Raw genomic sequence first — 20,820 nt, 5'->3', positions numbered from 1 at the left:
TTCTTTCATTATGGATTTCTAATTTATAACTGTTTCCTTTACCAATTGATATGCCTTATGTATTTATTTTTTGCCCTTTGCATCTGTGATTGTCCTAGGTAAGAGAAGCTGCCCAAGCCCTTCTTCTAGCAGAGCTGAGAAGAATTGAGCAGGCAGGCAGGAAGGAAGCTATCGATGCCTGGGCCCCTTATTTGCCTCAGTATATGGACCACGTCATATCACGTAAGAGTTCCGGTGTTTTTGCGTGATGTTTTGTAGGCTTGTGGACAAAGGCGTGTGTTCTGAGGAACTTGCATGCTCTTGCCTGTCAGCAGAAGTGAGTCTTTAACCAGAGAGTTCTCAACTTCTGCTCTTGTATTTTCTCTCCAAATTCTGCCCTCCACAGTTTGGTTTAAAAAAGAAAATGGAGGTTGTTTAGTATTAACTTATTCACTAGTGAACGGATCTCTTGTAAAATTAATTTCCGATCAAAAAGAATCCTGTGCTGCTGGGTAGTAGCCTCTGTCTGCCCATCACATTGTGGTTGGGGCTGCCAGCTTGCTGGATACAGATGTGATACCATTCTAGCAGAAATGCAGGGGAGAGTCCTTTCAAAACAAACATCTGGAGAGTTAAACAGTGTACTTTTGAAAATAAAATTATTAAGGATTTTGATGTTTGGTTTCTAGAAAAACTACGACTTCACTGGATTGGGAAAATTTGTCGAAATATCTGGTTTTTGTTGTATTTATTTATTTATTTTATCATTTGTATTTTTTTTGAAAAGTACAACCGTTGCAATCATGCTGCAAAGTTGTTGCCTTGAGGAAAAGTTATGTTGTGCTCTCTTGTTTTTGGTCCTTTGAAAAAAGTAAGCTTTATAGTTTCATTAATTCTTTGTTCTTCTAACAAATTTAGAATTAAAATTTTAGACTAAATTATATTAATTGTGAGATAAATTTGTTTCAGCTTTTTTTTTTTAAGTTTTTTAATTGGAAAGTCAGATTTATAGAGAGAAGGAGAGACAGAGAGAAAGATTTTTCATATGCTGGTTCACTCCCCCAGCAGCTGCAACTCCTGGAGCTGAGCTGATCCAAAGCCAGAAGCCAGGAGCCAGCTTCTTCTGAGTCTCACATGCGGATGCAGGGTCCCAAAGCTTTGGGCCGTCCTCGACTGCTTTCTCAGGCCACAAGCAGGGAGCTGGATGGGAACTGGAACGGCTGGGATTCAGCACCCATGTGGGATATTGGGTGCATGCATAGGGTGAGGACGTTAGCCACTAGGCTACCACTAGGCCCATTGTTTCAGCTTTTTAAAGGTGCAGTTTCAATGCAACTTACGAAGAACTTTTTAGTATGCAAATATGGTCTAGGTTTTAGATAGATTGATTTTAACAATCCTATTTGCCTATTTGAGGTATTCTTGGTGATAAAATACTCATAATACATATCAAGATAGAAGTGTAAGATCGTGCAAGAAGGAAAATGGAACCAAAATCCAGAATTGGTTGTGACTGTTACCCCTGGCCCAGCTCACCCGGAAGGTTACTAATGGTGACTGAAGTGGATGTTTAATTAGCATATGACTTTAGGCATTTTTTAACTTTTTTAGTTTTATCACATAAAAAAATGAAGATGATAGTGGGACTTTATAGAGTTAAAATGAGTATGGAATAAGTTTATATTTGTTAAGTTCATGAAACAATACCTAACCCAGAGTAAGCTCCATTTATATGTTAAATAAATAGGGATGGGTCAGGTGGCACAGATGGTTAGGCCACTGTTTGGGACACGTGTGTCATCCCATGTGGGACTGTCTGGTTTAAATCCTTTTACTGCTTCTCATTCAACTTCCTGAGAACGGGTCTGGAAGGCAGAGGATGTAGGCCCAAGTACCTAGGGCCTTGTCATGCTGGAGAGCTTGATGGAGTTCCTAGCTCCTGACTTCAGCCTGGGCCAGTCCTTGCTATTGCAGGCGTTTGGGGAGTGAATCAGTCATTGGAAGATCTCTCTGTTTCTCTGTCACTATGCCGTTCAAATAAATGTATAAATCCTTAAAAATACTTTATAATTATAAAAGTGTAAATGTGTAATTGTAGCAGATCATCACACATTAAAAATAAAATCCTTATTTGTTGGAATTATAGCATATTTAATGAGTTCATATTGGTTTTCATTTGCTTATTGCAAACTCCATGTAAGGTATTTGGATCTTTAAAATATGTATAGGAAAAAAAGAAAATAAAATATGTATAGTGTTAAAAAGAGTTTCTATCATTTAAAAAATGTCAGCAAGTAATATTGGGTTGAAAAAAACTGCTTCGGAGTGTGTTCATGAATAGTCTGAAATAATATTTGTGCATAACTCGTGAGCACTAACTTTATGATATTATAGAAAATATTCAGTTAATCATAAACCTTAGTAAATAAAGATTCCCAAAGTTTTGGGGGGACTGTCATTATAGTATTATAGAATAGTCTGAAGGTTAAACCAGATAATAGTAAATTGATAGAGATTCTCTTAACAGGAGAAAGCTATTGTGAAAATGTTGAGAAACATTTAATTAGAATGAACTGGTGTGGTAAAATGGGGGAATAAATTTAAGTAGAACACATAGTCAGAAGGCTGTTATAGAGGCGAAGTTAGGACCCAGATTTAAATGTAAATAAGGTAGAATAAAAAGAATTTCTAAGTTTTGGTGACTGCTGGCATATAAAGGCCTAAGAAAAACATCAACATTGAATGTGGTGTTGCATTCTTGACAGTCGGGGAGGGAGGTACCATTGTGTGGTTGCCATTTGTATTCTGGAAAGTGTACAATGACTCAGCCACAGGGAAAGCTTAATGTTGCCACAAATATCTCTCTGAAGCAGCAGTATTGGGCAGGGTGTCTGTTAGTTGGGTCCAGAACGGAATGAGGATAAGTGAAATAATATAATGGTAATACCCTCTCATTAATTGGACACCTTCTCTTACCCAGACTGTTGCTTCCTGTTTGATCTGTATTGTTTCATTTAACAATTGAACAATGACCCTGTAAAGTAGAGACTCTTGTCCCCATCCCCATGTCTCTTCCCCAACACCCTTTTTTTTTTAGTGACTTAACTAAAACTGGGAGAGATTAAAGAACTTCCCGAGGGTGCCTGAGTCACTTAGTGACGGTAGGAGTCTGAAGCTCAGGCTTTTAACCACTATTTCTTCTCTCCTGTTTGCTGCCAGCAGGCTTAGTTCCTTAATGAGAGTGGAGTTGGAAGAACGAGGAAAGATATTGGGTTTAACTTTCACTTTGAGACAGTGTCCCTACCAACCATATGTCTAGTAACAGCCAGAAAATGGAGCAGAAATATTACTGCTGAAGTTAGAAAACTGTTCTTTTATGATTTCCATAATTTAAATAAGTATAAACTAGGTATTCTTAGGTCAAATTTAAATCTGTCCAGTTGTGTAATTAAGTCTTTTGTATTTACAGGACTCTGCAGTGCTTTATAAATTAATTGACTATTACCCTGCTTTAAATTTTTAATCTTGTCACTTATCATACTTTATTTTCACAAAGAAAAAAACCCAGCATTCATTCTACACATAACTAAAAATTTACACACTAACAGCTCTTGGTATACCATACTAATGTATTCTGGAAGTCTTATATTGACTTGAGTGTAAAATTAGTTTTAGTTTGCTTTCCTGGGAGCTTTCTGTTTTAATAAAAGGATGTCAAGCTAAAGGAGCGGGGATTCTGAACGTATGAAAGGAGAAGAAAGCATACAACAAATGAGGAATGACCACATAGGGCTCTTGAACAGATTTGCTGTCCGAAAGGATCAAAAGGTTATGGAGCCAGCTGGTGGACAGCCCACACCTGCCCTTCCACGTAGTTGTAGTGAAATCGCCTCTCCCTTTGTCATTAATGCTTGACGATGTAAAAGTTACATCAGGAAATATTCATAGAAACTTAAGTCTATTTCCACAGTATAGGAATGGTCTTAAACACTAAAGTAGGCAAAATATTAAGCTGCATCTGGTAAATACACCATTCATTGTACTTTACTCGTTCTAAGCACTTAGGGATATTCCTAAACAACATGAGCTATTCCTTTGTCAGAAAGCCCCTGAGCTGGCGGACTACAGGAGCCCCTTCAGCTTAGAGATGAGGAGTCAAAGGTTTAAAGTGGATACTAACTTTCTCTGAGTTCACAGGAAATGATTGGGCTGGGTTTAAGCTGACAACAAGTCAACTGGTCTTATTGACTGGGATCTTTCATTTAAGTGTGTTGTATCATAAACAGCCTTTTGCAAGTTTGAAAATATAAAAGAGAGCAGTGGACCTGATCCAGTTGTTTCTCTGTGGACTGTTGAGGACAGTAAAAGAGAAACTTCTTATAAAGTATCCAGCCCAGTGCCTAATAGACATAGCGAGTGTGGGCTGGCAATCTCCTTTTGTTTCCTAACCTGGTTTCTATAGTTCTGTTCTCCTTATTGCTGTCGCCTCACAATTTACTTTAATTTGTATTGCCCAGAAATTCTGACAGTAGACTGAGGTCACTGGGGAAGGAACAGAAGCTGTAGTCTTAACTGAAAAACCAGCTGACAGCTTTCCCTAGAGCCAAATCCCGACTGAGCTGTAAGAGAATTTTGTGTTAGGTAATGGAGGACTACTACTGAAGCATTTAGGAAACAGTATTTTCATCCTTCATTCATTTTGTGAGTATGCCAGGTTTTGATACCAAATTTCTGATGAGAAAATTTGAAGAAAAGTACATTGCAAACACATACTGTGTGCTTTGGAATACTTACATGAATATTGTAAATCTTTTTCTGAATCTGCAGTCTGTACCTTTTATATGTAGCCACACGTAGGTTTGAAAAAAACCTGAAAAATTCTTTGCAGTATTCTCACTGTATAAGGATTCATGTTATTTGTGAATCTGTTGTGTTGCAATGCAGATGAAGATAAATCCTCCGAGTTTATTTTGCATTGAAAATGTTGTGCAGAGCCCTGTTGGATATATTATTTGCGAGATGCTACCTGTAGCATTTGGATAATTGACTTTTTTTTATGAGGTCAAGCACCTGCTAGTTTATGAAATATACCCACAGTTGCCGTTCACTGCATTCAGTGACTTCTCAGAGGTAAATGCTGTCTATTCCTATCTCCTTTGCCCTGCGATGCAGAGTGACCTTCCGGGGCATGAGGTCAGCAGTGTAATTATTTCTCGTACATTGTATCCTGCTTGCTTAAGGCGGCTCATCTCCTCTTTTAGTTTCAGAGACATTAATACATCGATGTCAGCAGCGTTATATAAATCAAAATCTCTTCTCAAAGAGGGTGTCGTCACAAATATATGCAGTTATAACCAATGTAGTATTAATTTGCAAATTCATCATCTCGGATATTGATGGAGGCATGTGTAACACATCGTGGTTAATACGTATTGATGTCATCAGAAGGCTCAATCCTTTGTTCTTATCGAGTCCCTGCCTTTTTAGCTTCCTTTTGTGTTAAGGTTACCAGGGTTAGGCTCGTCTTTTTGTCCCCCTTGAAAACAGAATAGGACTTCTTTGTTCAATGAAAGACACTCCTAGTAAATGTTTGGGGTTTGGCCCTCCAGAAGCCCTGCCATAGAACCTAGTTTAACCTGGAATTGAAGTCGCTTTTCTGATGATTGTAAAGTAGGTGGTCGTTCTGAGCACAAACGTGGAGGGACCGACAATGTGCAACCAGGTAAGGTGGAACTGTGTGTCATGGACGGTGGGGAAAGCAAGTGTCAGCATTAGTTTCTGCTTTGGCAGGCAGGTGTTTTCAGGGTGTGATGGTGGGAAGAAGGATGAGGGGTGGTTATAATATGACGTAAGAGCCCGCTCCCCTCTGAAGGCCGTGAACACACAGCACTCCTGATTTTTTTTCTCATCTTTTATATGTTCCAGTTACTTTGAACTTTGGGGCGTAGTTGTATTTAGGGAGGGATGTCTGGATCAGTGAGGCGTTTGCATTCACAATATGCCTAGATGGTTTTAAAGTGATGTATTTTTTGTTGTTGCTGAAATATTTCAAGCCCTCACTGGCTGTTTACACGTTGACGTCATCAGAGTTGTTTTGGCCATACTGTAAAATGGCATTGTGCTGACTGAAGCCAATGGATGTCTTCATCTGAATGGAAGAGTTTCCTCTCACATTTCGTATCATTTTGAAAAATAATTTTCCTTCCTCCTTTTTTTTTTCCTCAAATGAGTTGATTGCTGTTGGGTTTTTCATCTCACCTCTTGTAATTTCCATCTTGATTTCCAATTTACTGTTGCCAGTGCTATGTGAGAGTAGGTGCCAGAGAACTGAGTTCCCTTGAGCTAAATATGCAGTGAGAATGAATTGACTACGAATAAGAGCTCTCTGATGAGGGAATACCTAAAGTCCAGTGTCAGCACTGTGGGGTATCCTTGTTGCTCCTCATTGCTTACTCGTCTGTCTCTATATCTATCCATCTATCTATCTATCTATCTGTCTATCTATAATATACTCTTACACTCTACCCTGGGTACCACCTACTTCTCTCTCTCGGCAAGAATAGTCTCATTTAAATTGGGGCAAGAAAATCATCTCATTGCTCACGAACAGATAATCCTGAAATATCCTTCTTGTCATATCTGATTGCGATTCAGCTGATCTACACGAATGAAATTTCCTCAGAAATGCCCGCGAGAGGGATCTGGCATTTTCACCGTCATTGGTCGTGATCGTGCTTAGGAGAGCAACTGTTACATTATGACTGATTTGTGTAGATAAAAACTACTTCTGCTGTGTGAATTTAGACTGCAGGTTGCCAAGCACGCTGTCCACGTTGCGTCTCTTTGCAGGGTTTCTTTAGGACCTGAGCTTTTGGTTCCTCTTTTTGCTTCCAGAATGTCTGAGCTATTGCACCTAATTTTCGGTGCTTGAGACTGATCATGCATTTAACAGCATTAAACTATTCTTTCCTCTTTTGGCCACTAACCTAATGAAATTTCTTCCTTATCAGCCACTATCTAAAAGAAAAATCTAAAAAGCAAATCTTTTCTGTGTGGCCTGAGTGCTTTTAGATGATACTTAAAGTTGTCATGATTTCCCCCTCCCACTACCACCCCTTATGTCTTCTTAACAAATCTTAGAAACTAGAGTGGTGAAGTAGCAAATTAAAACTGAAAGCATTTCTGAATGGATATGTTACTGAGACAACTTCCAAGCAATCAACAGAACACTCCTAGTGTTACCAATGCGTGTCCTAGGTTGGGGACATCCCAGGATTAAGTCACTTCATGCTTGCTGGGGCGCCCCTCTGTCTAAGAGGTGCTGTAACAATAGAGCAGCCATCTGCTAGCAGGTCATCAATACAAGGCCCCTGACAGGTTGCCACTTTGTAGGACAAAGCAAGGAGGGATGCGTAAGGAAATCACATTCACTTGCTCCTGGCATGGCAGTAAGGAAATGGGGACTCCAGCAGGTGTGGAATTCCTGCCTTGCTGCTTTCCTGCCAACTCTGCTTAGTGCACACTGGCTGCTCTCCCAGGACTGCTGGGGCCTAAAGGGGTTGGGATAATTTCAGCCGTTTTCTTGTGCCCCAGGTTCCTCTTCCACAAGTCTCCTCCTATCTGTCGCTTTGACACAAAGAAATGTTGCCTCTCCTCCACTTGTAGTTGGTGGCAAGTCCCCTAGGAGGCATAACTGACTTTCTTTGAGGTGTTTTTCTACTTACTCTCTGGTTAAGAAGTTGGAGGTCCTTAAGCCTATAAAGACTGTTTCATAAAAGAGAAATAATCATTCAATCTGTGACACATTCCTTTAAAAAATGGTGTTCAAATGGAAATGCCTGATGTACCTTTAGCTGAGGCTCCAGTGCCCTGTGCTTTAACAAATTACCTAATATGCGTTGCTCTGAAGACAGTTATATTGATTTGTGCCATTATTCTCTTGCTGATTTGCTGAAGAACAAAAATTTATAATGCTAATGGAAATAAAGTGCTTTACAAAACACTGCACATGCATACCAGAACAAGTCTTTGTCGCAGAACATCTAGTAGGCTTTTAAAATATATGCTTTCTTTATTCTGGTACAGATGTTTCCAGCACAGGTACTGGGAGTCCTGTTCAATCTGTTATTCACAGAGCAAAAGATTGAGTTGAAAATCTTGCAATGTTTTAACTCTTAAGACATTGAATTTGCTTGCACAAATCCTGTTTTGATTGGACTGTGAGGCATTTATAGTGATGTACCATATTACTGCCTCTGTGTGTTGATTAGATATTATAAATATTTGCATTGTTTAGCTTTGTTGTAGGCATTTAACAGGAAACATCTTAAACTTTGGCAGGAACTTAAAGTTACCGTAAGCAACTGTTGTGAGCCTGTCTTACCTATAATTTTTTTTGATGTAATGGTGATGCTATACTTTGTTCAAATATTGTATGTAAATTCTGGGGATAGCACAATCAAATTATTCTAAAATATTTTTGCTTAAACCCTGCTCTCACCTCTTCCTCTTTCTTTGCTAGTATGTTTTTTACATATTTCCCTGTGATCTTTATAGTTATGATTTATTAAATTTACAAGTTTTTATTTAGCAGATTTTGCTGAAAAAATATATTTTAAATATGGCACATATGGCACAATCTTTACAAATTGCTTCATTGTGCATGACATTTGCCGACTTGGTTAATATTTTAGCACCTCTGGTCCACAGACGTTAAGGGAAAAGAAATTATTTTGTTTGTTTGAGCACCTGGATTGACCCCAGTCAGATTGAGATTGATCTGGTTTCTTTCAGCCTGGTAAATGCCAATCCAGTCATCTGTAACAGTACTTAGTATTTTTATAATTTGTCTGTATGTATATTCTGTGTTCTGTAAAAATTTATTCATCACTTGAAAAGCTTTTGCTTTGACTCAGAGATGAAAACAATCACAGTCACCTACTTTGTTTTTAAAATCGCTCTCATTGTCAGCGTCAGGGCCATCAACACGGCCCTTTTTTGTAAGCATTATGAGAGGACTTCATGTTTTTCTGGGAAAAGGTGATGAGACTTTCATTTAAAATATGCTTGTAGCAAGGAACATAAAGCTTTGGGGACTGGAAGTGAAAGGATTAGTATTTAGCCTTTGGATGTTCTTGCTGATTTTAAAACAGATCACTAAAGCACATTATTTTAAGAACTAAACACTCTGAGACAACCAGCTGATTTCTGAGGGAAACTTTGTGTCTTAGCCAGGAAGTGCCCCAGGTGTTGTTCTTAGGCGGTGCTGGGACGTGGCCAGGAGGTCATGGCCAGGTTAGGTTTCGATTGTTTTTGTTTTCTGATAAGAGAAGAGTCACTTGGGGGAAAATATCAGAGAAATTAAACTAAAAGAGGGGCTCTGATTTCCAGGTGAGAAGTAGAACATTGGGCGTTTGTAGTTTTAATCTGAAAAATAATGATGCTTTTCGTAAAAGATTTGTATATGATTTGAAGTGAACTGTATAATCTCAGATACCACCTATTTTAAAGGTGTGGTTGGGATTATGGGGCCATCCCATAATCTTTGTCTGTAGAGAACAAATGCGTACTTGGGGCGAAAAGCTTTTCTCTTTCAGGTCATCACTGCTCATTTTTCTTCTTCTTTTAATTAGTCATCACTGCTCATTTTTCTTCTTCTTTTAATTATTTTATTTATAGTTGAAAGACAGAGGTACAGGGAGAGGAGAAGAGACACAGAGATTTTCCATCTGTTGGTTCACTCCCCGAATAGCCACAATGGCTAAAGCTGAAACCAGGAGCTGGGATCTTCCTCCAGGTCTCCCATGGGGATGCAAAAACCTACGGATTTGAGCCAACCTCTGCTGCTTTCCCAGGTCTTAGGCAGGGATCTGGATCATGAACGGAGAAACCAGGACACGATCCAGGCCCATATGGGATGCTGACACTGCAGGAGGAGGCTTATCCTACTACACCACGGTGTAGGCAGGAGAAATGAGTCCAACAGGCAGTTCTCTTTGACCTTACTCCTTCTACCCAGGTTATATATATATGTATATGTGTATATATATGTATATGTATATATGTATATATGTATATATTTAAAGTTTCTTAAAGAAGTGACAATGTTTACGGGAAATAATAAGTCTATTTCCTAAGAATTTTTAAAAGAAGGGTATCTATGCAAGGTACTAATTTTTCTGAGTCAGTTGATTGGTTAGGAAGTACAGTAGAAAGAAAACATCAGATCTGGGCTTTGTCCTTCCTCCCCTGCAGTAGTTGTAACCCCCATGAGATCACGCGGCTTCACCCTAGCCTTGTTTGTTTCACAGCTGCTGCTTGTTCTCAAAGGAAACAAACAAACAAAACAACAGCAAAAAAGCAAAAAACTTTATCGGGTCCCTAAGTTCTTTTTCGTTCCAACAAGTAATTTTTGTATTTCACGCAGAAATAGTGATGGGGTAATATAAACATTCCCTTACTGTTAGGACAGTGGCTAAAATCTGTTATCGTGCAGGGCAATTTTCAGTTTTTCTATCATTCTTACAATTCTATGTGGCACTTGGGAAATTATTTTTGTTTGTTGTTGTTGTTTTGGAGGGGTAGTTGTCTTATTTGAAACAGAGGGTTACAAAGAGAGAGAAACACACAAAAAGAGAAATCGTCCATCCAGGTATCCACGGCAGCTAGGTCTGGGCCAGACCCAGCCCAAGGGATGCGTTGTGACATCCATATGGCAGCTTTACCTGCTCTGCCGCAATGGCAACCCCTCGCTAAGCTGCTTTCTTTCTGTACCACATTTGCAGGTGCACAGTGCTCCAGTGTACGTGGTATGGGGCACTGTTTGTATATCCAACTTTATTCCTGTTTTTTGACATTATGTATGATTAAACATTCCTTTAAAGCTTCATTTATATAGCTGTTTGTATTCCATTTCATGCATATACCATCGTGTATGTAGCTATTTTTCTACCATCAGGCAGATTTTATTATTGTTGCTGAGGTGAAAGAAATAATAGATGTCACTTCTGTTTAGAGCTTACTTTGGGGGCAGAAAGTGAACCTGCAGAATCTTGGGAGTGCACAGCTTATTCAGATGGTAGATATTTGAAAAATTGTAGCTGGTAATGCCAGTGAATGAGTATCAAAGAAATGTATTCAGAAAGTAGTAAATAAACTCTTGGGAGTTTGGAGCAGTTTGCCTTGTGTAAACTTAAGACGACTGGACTCAGACTCCAGCCACAGGATAGATCACCGGATGTATGGTCCATGTGCATGCATTGGGACCAGGCTGCTTCAGTTGCTGATGCCTGTGTAGGGGACGCCATACCCACGTGCCCCTAGGGGACATGACAGCCAACACCTCTAGGTCAGCAGGGACATTGACTGCCTGTCAGAGGATGGAAATCAGAACAGGTTGGACAGTTTTCCTGGCAAGCTTTGAAACGTTTTCCTACATTTATGGATGTACTAAGAGAGACTTTGTCCACCAATAGATCTTGGATTTTTTCAACTTTGGAGCAATAAAACCAACAACTCAGAATTATCAAAACCACTCAAGTAACACTCTTGGAACACACTTCCCCACATGAGGGTCTCTAAGGTTTCATCAGATGACCATCCTCCATCCCTGGGTGCTGATGCAGTTTGACAGCCAGGAGTGGCCCCTTCCCCCCCTCCTCCACTACAGACAGGAGAAGAAAAAAAAAAGCTGAAACTTTTGTCCCACTCACCTTTCTCTGTGCTTGGCCTTCCCTATTCCTAGTCAGGGGCCACATGGGCGTGTACCTGTCTCAACTGTGTAAGTAATATTGGAAAGAGAATAAACAATTTTAAAAGCCCATTCAACCTTTAATATAAGTTGACAATTATTTTTACAAAGTAATAAAGAGGATAAATGAATTAAGATGATGATACCTTAAATATTGAGATCACATATTTGCATGTGTTTTATTTGAGATACAGAGAGAGAAAGGCAGAGAGTAAGAGAGCACCTATCTGTTGGTTCATTTCCCAGATGCCAGCAATGGCCAGGACTGGGCTGGACCAAACCCGGGAAGAACGAGCTCAGTCTAGGTTTCTCGCTTGGGCAGCAGGGACACAATTATACGAGCCATCATCCCTGGAAATGGGAGGCAGGAGCTGGTAATTGATTCCATGTGTTTCATTATGGGAAGTGCTGTCTTAGCCTCTAGGCTAAAAACTTTCTCACTATTTGTGTTCTTAAATATAATATACTTTAGTTTTACTCTTTTTTTAATTTATTCAAACTGTGATATTTGAAAACTTGTTACTGACAGTATAAACATATAGTTACTGACATAACAACATGGATGACAGTATTTTATGTGCTGGGAAGATCTTAAAAGAGCTAAACACACATTTGTTTTAGATAACATTTACTGAAGTGTTAATTGCATATTAATCACTTCTTTTTTATAAGTGGTTGGAACTCTTATTCTGCAACTAGAAAAAATATGTGTAGTTGACTAAAAGGTTTTTTAATATTGTTATTTTTCGAGATACAGTTTCACAGGCATAGGGATTTTCCCCCTCCTCCTCCCATCCCTGACCCCCTGTTTTCCCCCAGATTTTTACAATAGTTCTGCAGCAACAGACACAGTGCATCATTCTACTGTGTGAGTGTATCATGACATTGAAGGTATAGACAATGATAGAAGGTCCAGCATCCTATTGTCAAGATATATTGCCAGTTTTGTGGGGAGTTCATCTTTTATTCAGGAGTGGAGAGGTATACTACAATGTACCTTCACTTCTTGGTGTGCTAGTCTCCATTATACAGTTCCTGTGGGTGAATATATATACATACATGTTTACCTATGTATCTATTTATCTTGTATTTTGCATGAAGGCTGCCTTATGTTAGAGAGAACATGTGATTTGTGATCTTTGGGGTTTGGTTTATTTCACTGAGCACTGTGGTCTTTACTTGGTACCATTTAGCTGCAAATGGTAGAATTCCATTCTTTTTTTTTTTCCTTTAATATTCATTTATTCATTAATTACATTGCATTACATGACACAATTTCATAGGTACTGGGATTCCCCCCCCTTCACCCCAAACCCTTCCCCCATCATGAATTCCTTCACCTTGATGCATAACCACAGCTCAAGTTCCGTTGAGATTCCCTAATTAAAAGTTTACACCATACAGAGTCCAGCATCCCACTTGTCCAGTTCAAGTTCAACGCCCTCTTAGGGAGGCCCTCTCAGGTTTGAAGGCAGAGCCAGCAGAGCGTCACCTCGATCAATTAAAAGCTCCAACATATCATCAGCAACAGTTCCATTCTTTTTAATGGCTGAGTGGTATTAGCTGAGTAGTATTCCATGGAGTAGATGTATCAGTTTCTTGATGGGCATTTCAGCTGTTTCCGTGTCTTCACTATTGTTGATTGTAGTGCTATAAATATAGGGTTGCAGGTGACTTTCTCTCGTGCAGGTTTTGCTTCCTCTGGATATATTCCCAGGAGCGGTATAGCTGGGTCATACAGCAGACCAATTTTCGGTTGTCTTAGCACTCTCCATGTTGACTTCCATAGTGGCTACACCAGCCTATATCCCCACCAACAGTAGTTAAGATGCCTTCCTCCCTATATCCATGCCAGCAAGTGTTGTTAGTATATTTCTTATGGTAGGCCCATCTCACTGGAATTAGATGGAGCCTCAATGTGGTTTTAATTTGTATTCCCTAATACCTAGGGAGCCTGAGCATTTTTTCATATGTCAGTTAGCCATTTCAACTTGTTCTTTTGAAAAATACCTGTTCATTTTCTTTGCCCATTTCTTCACAGGGTTGTTTGTTTCGCTGTGGTTGAGTTTCTGGAGCTCTTTGGCAATCCTGGTTGTGTGGAGTGAAAAGATCTCCCATTTTGTTGGTTGCTTTTTCACTTTGTTGATCACTTCCTTTGCTGTACAGAAGCTTCTTAGTTTAATATATTCCATTTGTTTATTTTGGCTTTGTGGAAGTTTATTTAAAACACTCCTTAAAAGAGTAGTTAGCACATAGTAAGCATTAAGTTGATTTTTGTTATTTCATTATGACTGTTTTTATCATATGGAAAAAGCATTTGAAATGAATATATATGTGCCTCTGTGCTGACATGTATGTATATACCTACTTGTCATGAGTTAAATCCATTTAAAATATGTATTGTGAAATACTCAAGCTAGTGATAGCTCTTTATTGTTGGCATTCTCTGATAGAACAATTTATCTGTCTACTTTTGTTAGTGTTCTGAATTTCTTTAGTGTTACGTTTTTTCTTTCCCACAAGCTCATACAAAAGTAGAGAAACAAATTGGAGTACTACTCCAAGAGTGGCTGCCTAATTAAAAATAAATAAGTAATACAGATAAATAAATAAAATAATACAGTAATAAAAATACAGATGAATGTAGAAGGATTGGGTAAAAAATGAAACTTTATATTCTCTTTATACATTGCAGCATTTCTGTTATCCTTAGTTGTCTGACTCATTTTTCATTCTTTTTATAACTTCGTTTGAAAGTTAATTCTTTAAATGTTATGCCAGAGGCAGTGATTGGTGTTCCCTTAGTTCAATCAACTTTTCATTGTCATCTAAATCATTGGCTAGATATGAACAGTCTTTAAAATGAGTTGTGAGATTTAATCAGTGTAATGTAGTGGAATAATGATGTGCTTCTATAGATGCATTATGCTCATTACAGAGTATGGGCATTTATAGCTGCAGCAGGTGTGTGCCACTTTGTCATGTTTCCATGTTGAAGCATATATATTTTATTCAGCTACTTGCTTAGTTTTCCTGAGGATTATCATTTTGCTACTTTTTTCATGTTCCATGTTTGATTATATAGTTATAGTCTTAAATATAATAGTTGTAGTTCAGCGTGACATTGAGCCACACAGTTCTCTTCACACAAGTACACTCATGCAGCAGGTGCTGCACTGAGAGCTCTTCTCAGCTCCAAGTTCTAGAACCAGTTCTTCAGCAGGCTATTGTTAATGACTATTGAAGGAATATCGCTAATTAGTTACTCAGATTTCCCCTGCTGAACCATAGATGCTCTTTTCAGTTCCAACTCACTTGGATAAAAAGTGGCTAAAAAGTGATAAAAATACTTTTATAAAAATATCTATTTTCTGGCACCTGCTTCTGGGCTATGTTGCAGTTACCCTATGGCAGTCTTGGAATTGGCCATTTTTGTGTAAGGAGGCCTGGTTTCTCTAAGTGGAGGTATAAGAAGGAAATACCTGACTGTGAGATAGGCTTTACTGCCCTGCACCCACCTATGTGTGATTGTCTCTGCATCCTTTTTTCTGGGTGTGTATTTATTGAAAGAAACTTGGTTTTATTCTGACATCTCCCATTTCTGTCCAAATCCACACGATTCAGTCTGCTCTTTGTGCTGATTTCATTCTCTGGGTTTGAGAAATGGGATTCTCTGTATCTACAACAGATTCACTTGCTTTTTCTTTTCTTTCAACCCTAATAGACATAAACAGTATTTTAGAATTGTAAGCCACACCTTTTGCTAAAACAATTTACCAACTGGAGCATACTGTTTACAGTTTTGTTTGTCTTTAGCTTTTCACTAGCCCATTGTTCTGTTGTGTTCTGAAGTTATTAGGCCAGTTCCTTCTTCCTTTCCATCCTTTAGTAAGATTTTTTCTGCATTTGTCCTGCAGTTGAGTCATTGAGTCTGCAGTTTATTCTGGGCTTCCCTCGCATTCTCGTTAGTTACTTTAAAACTATGCCTTCATGGGCTGGCGCCATTGTTCTACAGGTTAATCCTCCACCCTGTAGTGCCGGCATTCCATACAGGTACCTGTGTGTGTTCTGAGCTGCTGCACTTGCTATCCAGCTTTCTCTTTATGGCCTGGGAAAGCAGCAGAGGATGGTCCAATGCCTTTGGCCTCTGTAATCACATGAGAGACCTGGCAGAAGCTCCTGGCCCCTGGGTGTGGATCTGTTCAGTTCCAGCCACTGTAGACATGTGGGAGTGAACTGCAGGCTGTCTCTACTCTGTAAATCTGCCACTGAAATACAAACAGACAGATTTAAGGGAAAAAAATACTTACAGCCAAGGTTACTGTTTTTGTAAGATATAGGTCTTTTGGATTTGACAAATTATTCATTTAGATCCCTGTATCCACCACAGCTGTAGCATCAGATTTTCACCATCTCAAGAAAGTAGTCCCTTTGAAATCAGACTTCTTACCCCAGTCATTTGTTTTCTGTCCAGAGAGTTTGTCCTTTCCCCCAAACTCCAGACAAATGGAATCATCTAACATGTAGCCGTTGTGTTTCAACTTCTTTCCCTTAGCCACATATCTTCAAGGTTCATCTATACTGTTTCATGGATCACTTGGTTCATTCCTTTTCTATTGCTAGCATTCCTTTATGTGGTGTACCAAGTGCGTTCATTCATTCACCTGTTTAGGGACATCTGGGTTGTATGCAGGCCTTGCTGCATATGAACAGTACTTCAATCATGGTAAGATCTTGTGTGAATATTCTCAGTTCTCTTGAAGAAATATTTAAAGTAATTGAACTGCTGGATCATATAGTAAATCTAACTGTTAAAAATCTACCAAAGTATAGGCCGAAGTTGTACCATTTTACATTCCTACCAGGAATGAGTCATGTATCATGTTACTCTGAATGTTTGTTAGCTTGTGATATTGACAGTTTGTTTTAGATATGAAATGACACCTCACTGAGATTTTAATTTGTATTTTCCTAATGAGTAATAATGCTGAGCACATTTTTCATGATTATTTGCAAACCATATATCCTATTTGGTGAAATATCTGTTTAGATCTTTTGGCCTGTTTTCTTTATTAGAATGCTTATTTTCTTTCTGTTGAGTTTTACATTTTTTGTTTCTTTTATATACAAGTGGGTACAAGCCCTTTAGCAGATATATTAATTTTTGGATTTATCTCCAAGTCCCTGGCTTGTTTTTCATGAACTTAACAATATCTTTTACAGAACAATAGGTTTTAGTTTTTATAGAGTTCAGTAACCAATTTGACTCATCGCATTGATGTTGGTTATATCTAAAAACTCAATGGTAACTACCATATCCCAATGTGAAGATACATTGCAATATGCATCCCTACTTTGAAATCAAAGATTGACTCCCAATGAAACTGTTGTACATATTAGATAATGGGATGCGGACTGTCTGACATTATATGTGGGTGGCAGGGATCCATGACTTAATCTACGCCTCCCGCCTCCCAGGGTACCCATTAGGAGGGGGCTGGGCCTAGAGGTGAAGCCAGGCTCTAATAAAAGGAACTTCAAGATGGAATGTATCCCAAGCAGTATTTTAACGTTAGACATCTCTATGCATAGCATTTTTTATAAATTTCCACCCATCTTACTGCTTTTCTCGTTTTCTATGGAGAAACTATATATTTTCACATAATAAAATCAGAGCAAATCACAATGTTTATCTGAGTTTTTATAAGAAATTACTGGCCAATAGCTGACGCTTTGAAGTGTGATTTCGTGTTCTGCTTGCTGCCGTTGTTTCATCTACTAGGGTAGTACTAAGGCCAAATTCTTTTGTATTTATTTTCACAGTAGTTATTCACTTAGTGTGAACAGGATCAGAGTCAAAGCCTTCTTGCCTCTCTGTGCGTTGATAATTTGAAAATAACCTGTTGGTCAATGACAGAGATAATATGGTTCTCTCAAATGAAAATATTCTAAAATGTTTTGCTTTATGTGGTTTGTGTACAAATGGATCAGGTAAGAGTCTTTAAAAAGACTACATAGTTTCATGAAAAGGAGAAAAAAGCTAAATAGTGTATAGTTTCTGGTAGGTAGTAAAGTGCTTCCTGGGAAAACAAAAACTAAGTACTAATAAGCGAAAACAAATGACAGTGAAGGCACTGTGATGCCTTTTACTGAGTACTTACTGTATCCGAGGCAATGTGCTCAGCTCAGCTCCTTCTATCCACCATCCGATTTAATATGCAGCAGTTCCCTGTCTTTTATCTTGTGCATGTTGGGTTGTATGCAGAGACACAAGGTAGCCTAGTTAGATAGCCAAAAGCGACTGATTTAACTGTCTGCTTCTCTGGGACTGACTGCTAGTATAGATCAAAATCTTTGCTTTTATAATTGTCTTCAAACAGCTGTGTCTAGCTCTACCCAAGCTAATTCTTGAACCATTCTGATGGCCAGAAAGAGAAATGATAGGATTATCTTTCCTTGTCCCCATATAGCAGTTATTTTAAAGTTACTATGTTATTGTCACTGCAGTCACCAAACCTAGCAGCTCTGTGATTCTGTCTGCTGACTTTTCTGAGCTATCTACCCAACGGTCACAAGGTGTAGCTTCAGGCGTTAAAGAACAGAAATGTGTCTGTCCTGCTTCACATCTTCTGTTAGCACCCAATGTTCCGTCACCGTTGGCACTCTGACCTCAAGGTCATGACAGGCTTCTTTCCCACCTCCCTCTGCAGCGTTCCCTCATGCAGCCTACTTCCGTAGCTACATCAGGGTTGCTTCACATCTTGTCTTTCCTCCCTGGAATGTTCCTCACTTAATGTCATTCCCATCATGAATTCTTATGCATATTTTTAAGATCCAACTCAAGTATCTTCTTGCTAAGTTGTTTTTCTGAAAACTTCTGGAAAAATGTGTTTTATGAATGGGATTTGTGAATCTTTATACTGCTTTTGCCTTCTCCAACATGAGGTATTTGTTTCCCTACCGCTTCAATTTTATCCTTTGCCCAGTATTTTTATCTCAATAATCATCATTCCAAGGAGTTAAGTAAATGATTCATCTCATTTGCCATTCATCATGTCCAGAGAGCTTTTTTTTTAACAAAAATTTTTTTAAAATTTACCACAATACAGTTTAGTGGGTATAGGCGTTTTTTCATTCCCCCTTTCCCTCCTCTCATCCTATTCTGTCCTCAATACTCCCCCAATTATAGTAGTATAGTCCTTAACTTAGTAATGGTTAAAGATTAACTTTCTGCTGTTTAACTGTAACATGATGTGCCTTCTTTATACATGTGGTATCTGAAAGTGGTCCTTGATTTTTCTCCCCATTTATACTAATCTTTTTTTTTTAATTAAAGAACTAGATCAATAGTTTTCAAATATTTGTATGTGATAACCTTTTGTCAAATGAAAGCAGTAGAATACATGTATGTGTGTATTTACCACAATGAAGAAGAGAGCTAGGTAGCCTGGAGGTCACTTTTCTGGTAGGAAACCCGTATGGCTCCAAGCAGTGCGATTGGAAAACCATTGCCTGGCTGTTACCTTTATTACTGAGGCTCCCCGTGTTGTTCTTTTGACAGTGTTTACAATTTAATTTATTTCAGATACAGTTGGCTTGCTCCCTGGAAGCCCACTGCAGGCAGGGATGGCCCAGGCTGAAGCTGGGAAGCCAGGAACTCCATCCAGGTGTCCTATGTGGATGGCAGGGACTCCTCCCGCCATCTGGGGGCTGCTCTAGGGTGCGTCTTATAGGGCAGGTGGCATCAGGACTAGGGCAGAACTTGACTCCGGCACTCTGGCCTATGATACAGGTGTCTCGTGAGTCCTCTTAACCCCCAGGCCAAACACCTGTCCCTGGCGCTCTCAAGTCATCCTTTAAGGTGCTGCAGCAGCCATCTTTCTAAAACACAGGGCAAATTATTTCTCAGGCTCAAATTAGATCCTCCATCAACTCAGCTGATATGTGAGCTTCTTGGAAGCTGAGGCAATGTCTTTTGGTCTTTATGGCCTCACTGCCTGGTATCCTGGGTACCCTGTGAATGTTACAGATATCAAGGGACTTTTCATTGCTACCCATCTTCAGTGTTCCGGTACTTTATGCATATTGTCAATGCCTGCTTCTCTCATTCATATTTATTCTGTCCTTCAGTTCCAACTCGTATCTTCACTTCCTTATTTTAAATCCATCAGCTTTAAAGCCTTCATCAGCTTCTTTGTCTTCGGTTTCCAAGCATGTTACTGTTCCTATAAATGACAGCCTACTTCATTCATTTCGTGCATTTATGCACTGGTTTTTGTTACCTCTTGGTGATATAGCTGCTTGAATAATTCTTGAATGTGTGGGCCTGGAAGAAAGAAAAAGTACTGTCTTAACTAGGAGAATATGCCTTGAAAAGTTGAAAAGATAAAAAAGCATGCTTACAATTTTGGTTCCTAAAGCACCCAGAAGTTATAATTTTCTTGTAGGATGAACAACTGAATTCTTTGTTTCACTTGTCTCCTGAAAACATAGTTGGTGTTAAGTCATTTCATAGCCTGCAAATCAAATAGAAATCTTCTGAAAAGTACATGCAATGAATTAGAAGTATTTAGTGTGATTTTACCATGAATTATTTTCGGTTTCTTTTTGAAGAAGAGAAATACTAACGCTTTATATTTTCACCATTATGTCTATTGGTGTGACACCCTTGCTTGGTTTCCTATTCCTAGTGTCTTTCTTTAATAAACATATCATTCTTTTTGCTTTCAGAATTATTTAAAATTACATCTTACGTGACAGCTGTTTTGGAACTAAAACTAAAATATCAAATATTTCTTAGGAAAAGTATATCTCATTTCTTTAAAAATTAAAGAGCAAAGCTCTCATGTTACCACATAATTATTATTTTCTTCTTCAAGCTTGAAAATGTTATGCTTCTTTTTAATTGTGTGTTATTTCTCCAGTTGTGGCCTTTAGTAAGTAATTGATTTTTGATTCATTGAAATGATCTTTATTTGGTGTAAGAGATAAATACCCTCAACATTTCTTAAAGGAAGATTTTTCTGCAAGACAACATCTATACAGTTACATTTTGTAGTTTTGATGTTACTGCAGAAGGAAACGTGGATACT

The 20,820-nt window shown here is 38.7% G+C and overlaps 1 protein-coding gene across 2 annotated transcripts in view; it reads left to right on the top strand.

The window, feature by feature from the left end:
- Nucleotides 1-20,820, top strand: part of WDR7 (WD repeat domain 7) — a 300,266-nt gene that overhangs the window by 86,339 nt on the left and 193,107 nt on the right. For both annotated transcript variants that reach the window (XM_058677108.1, XM_058677109.1), the window contains one exon: nt 99-222. In XM_058677108.1, coding sequence (XP_058533091.1) covers nt 99-222 — 124 coding nt within the window. The remainder of the gene's footprint in view (nt 1-98; nt 223-20,820) is intronic.

The sequence above is a fragment of the Ochotona princeps genome, chromosome 18 (genome assembly GCF_030435755.1).
Source record: "Ochotona princeps isolate mOchPri1 chromosome 18, mOchPri1.hap1, whole genome shotgun sequence".
Taxonomy (NCBI): Eukaryota; Metazoa; Chordata; class Mammalia; order Lagomorpha; family Ochotonidae; genus Ochotona; species Ochotona princeps.
The sequence above is the reverse complement of the archived record's forward strand: the minus strand, read 5'-3'. Positions and strand labels throughout refer to the sequence as shown.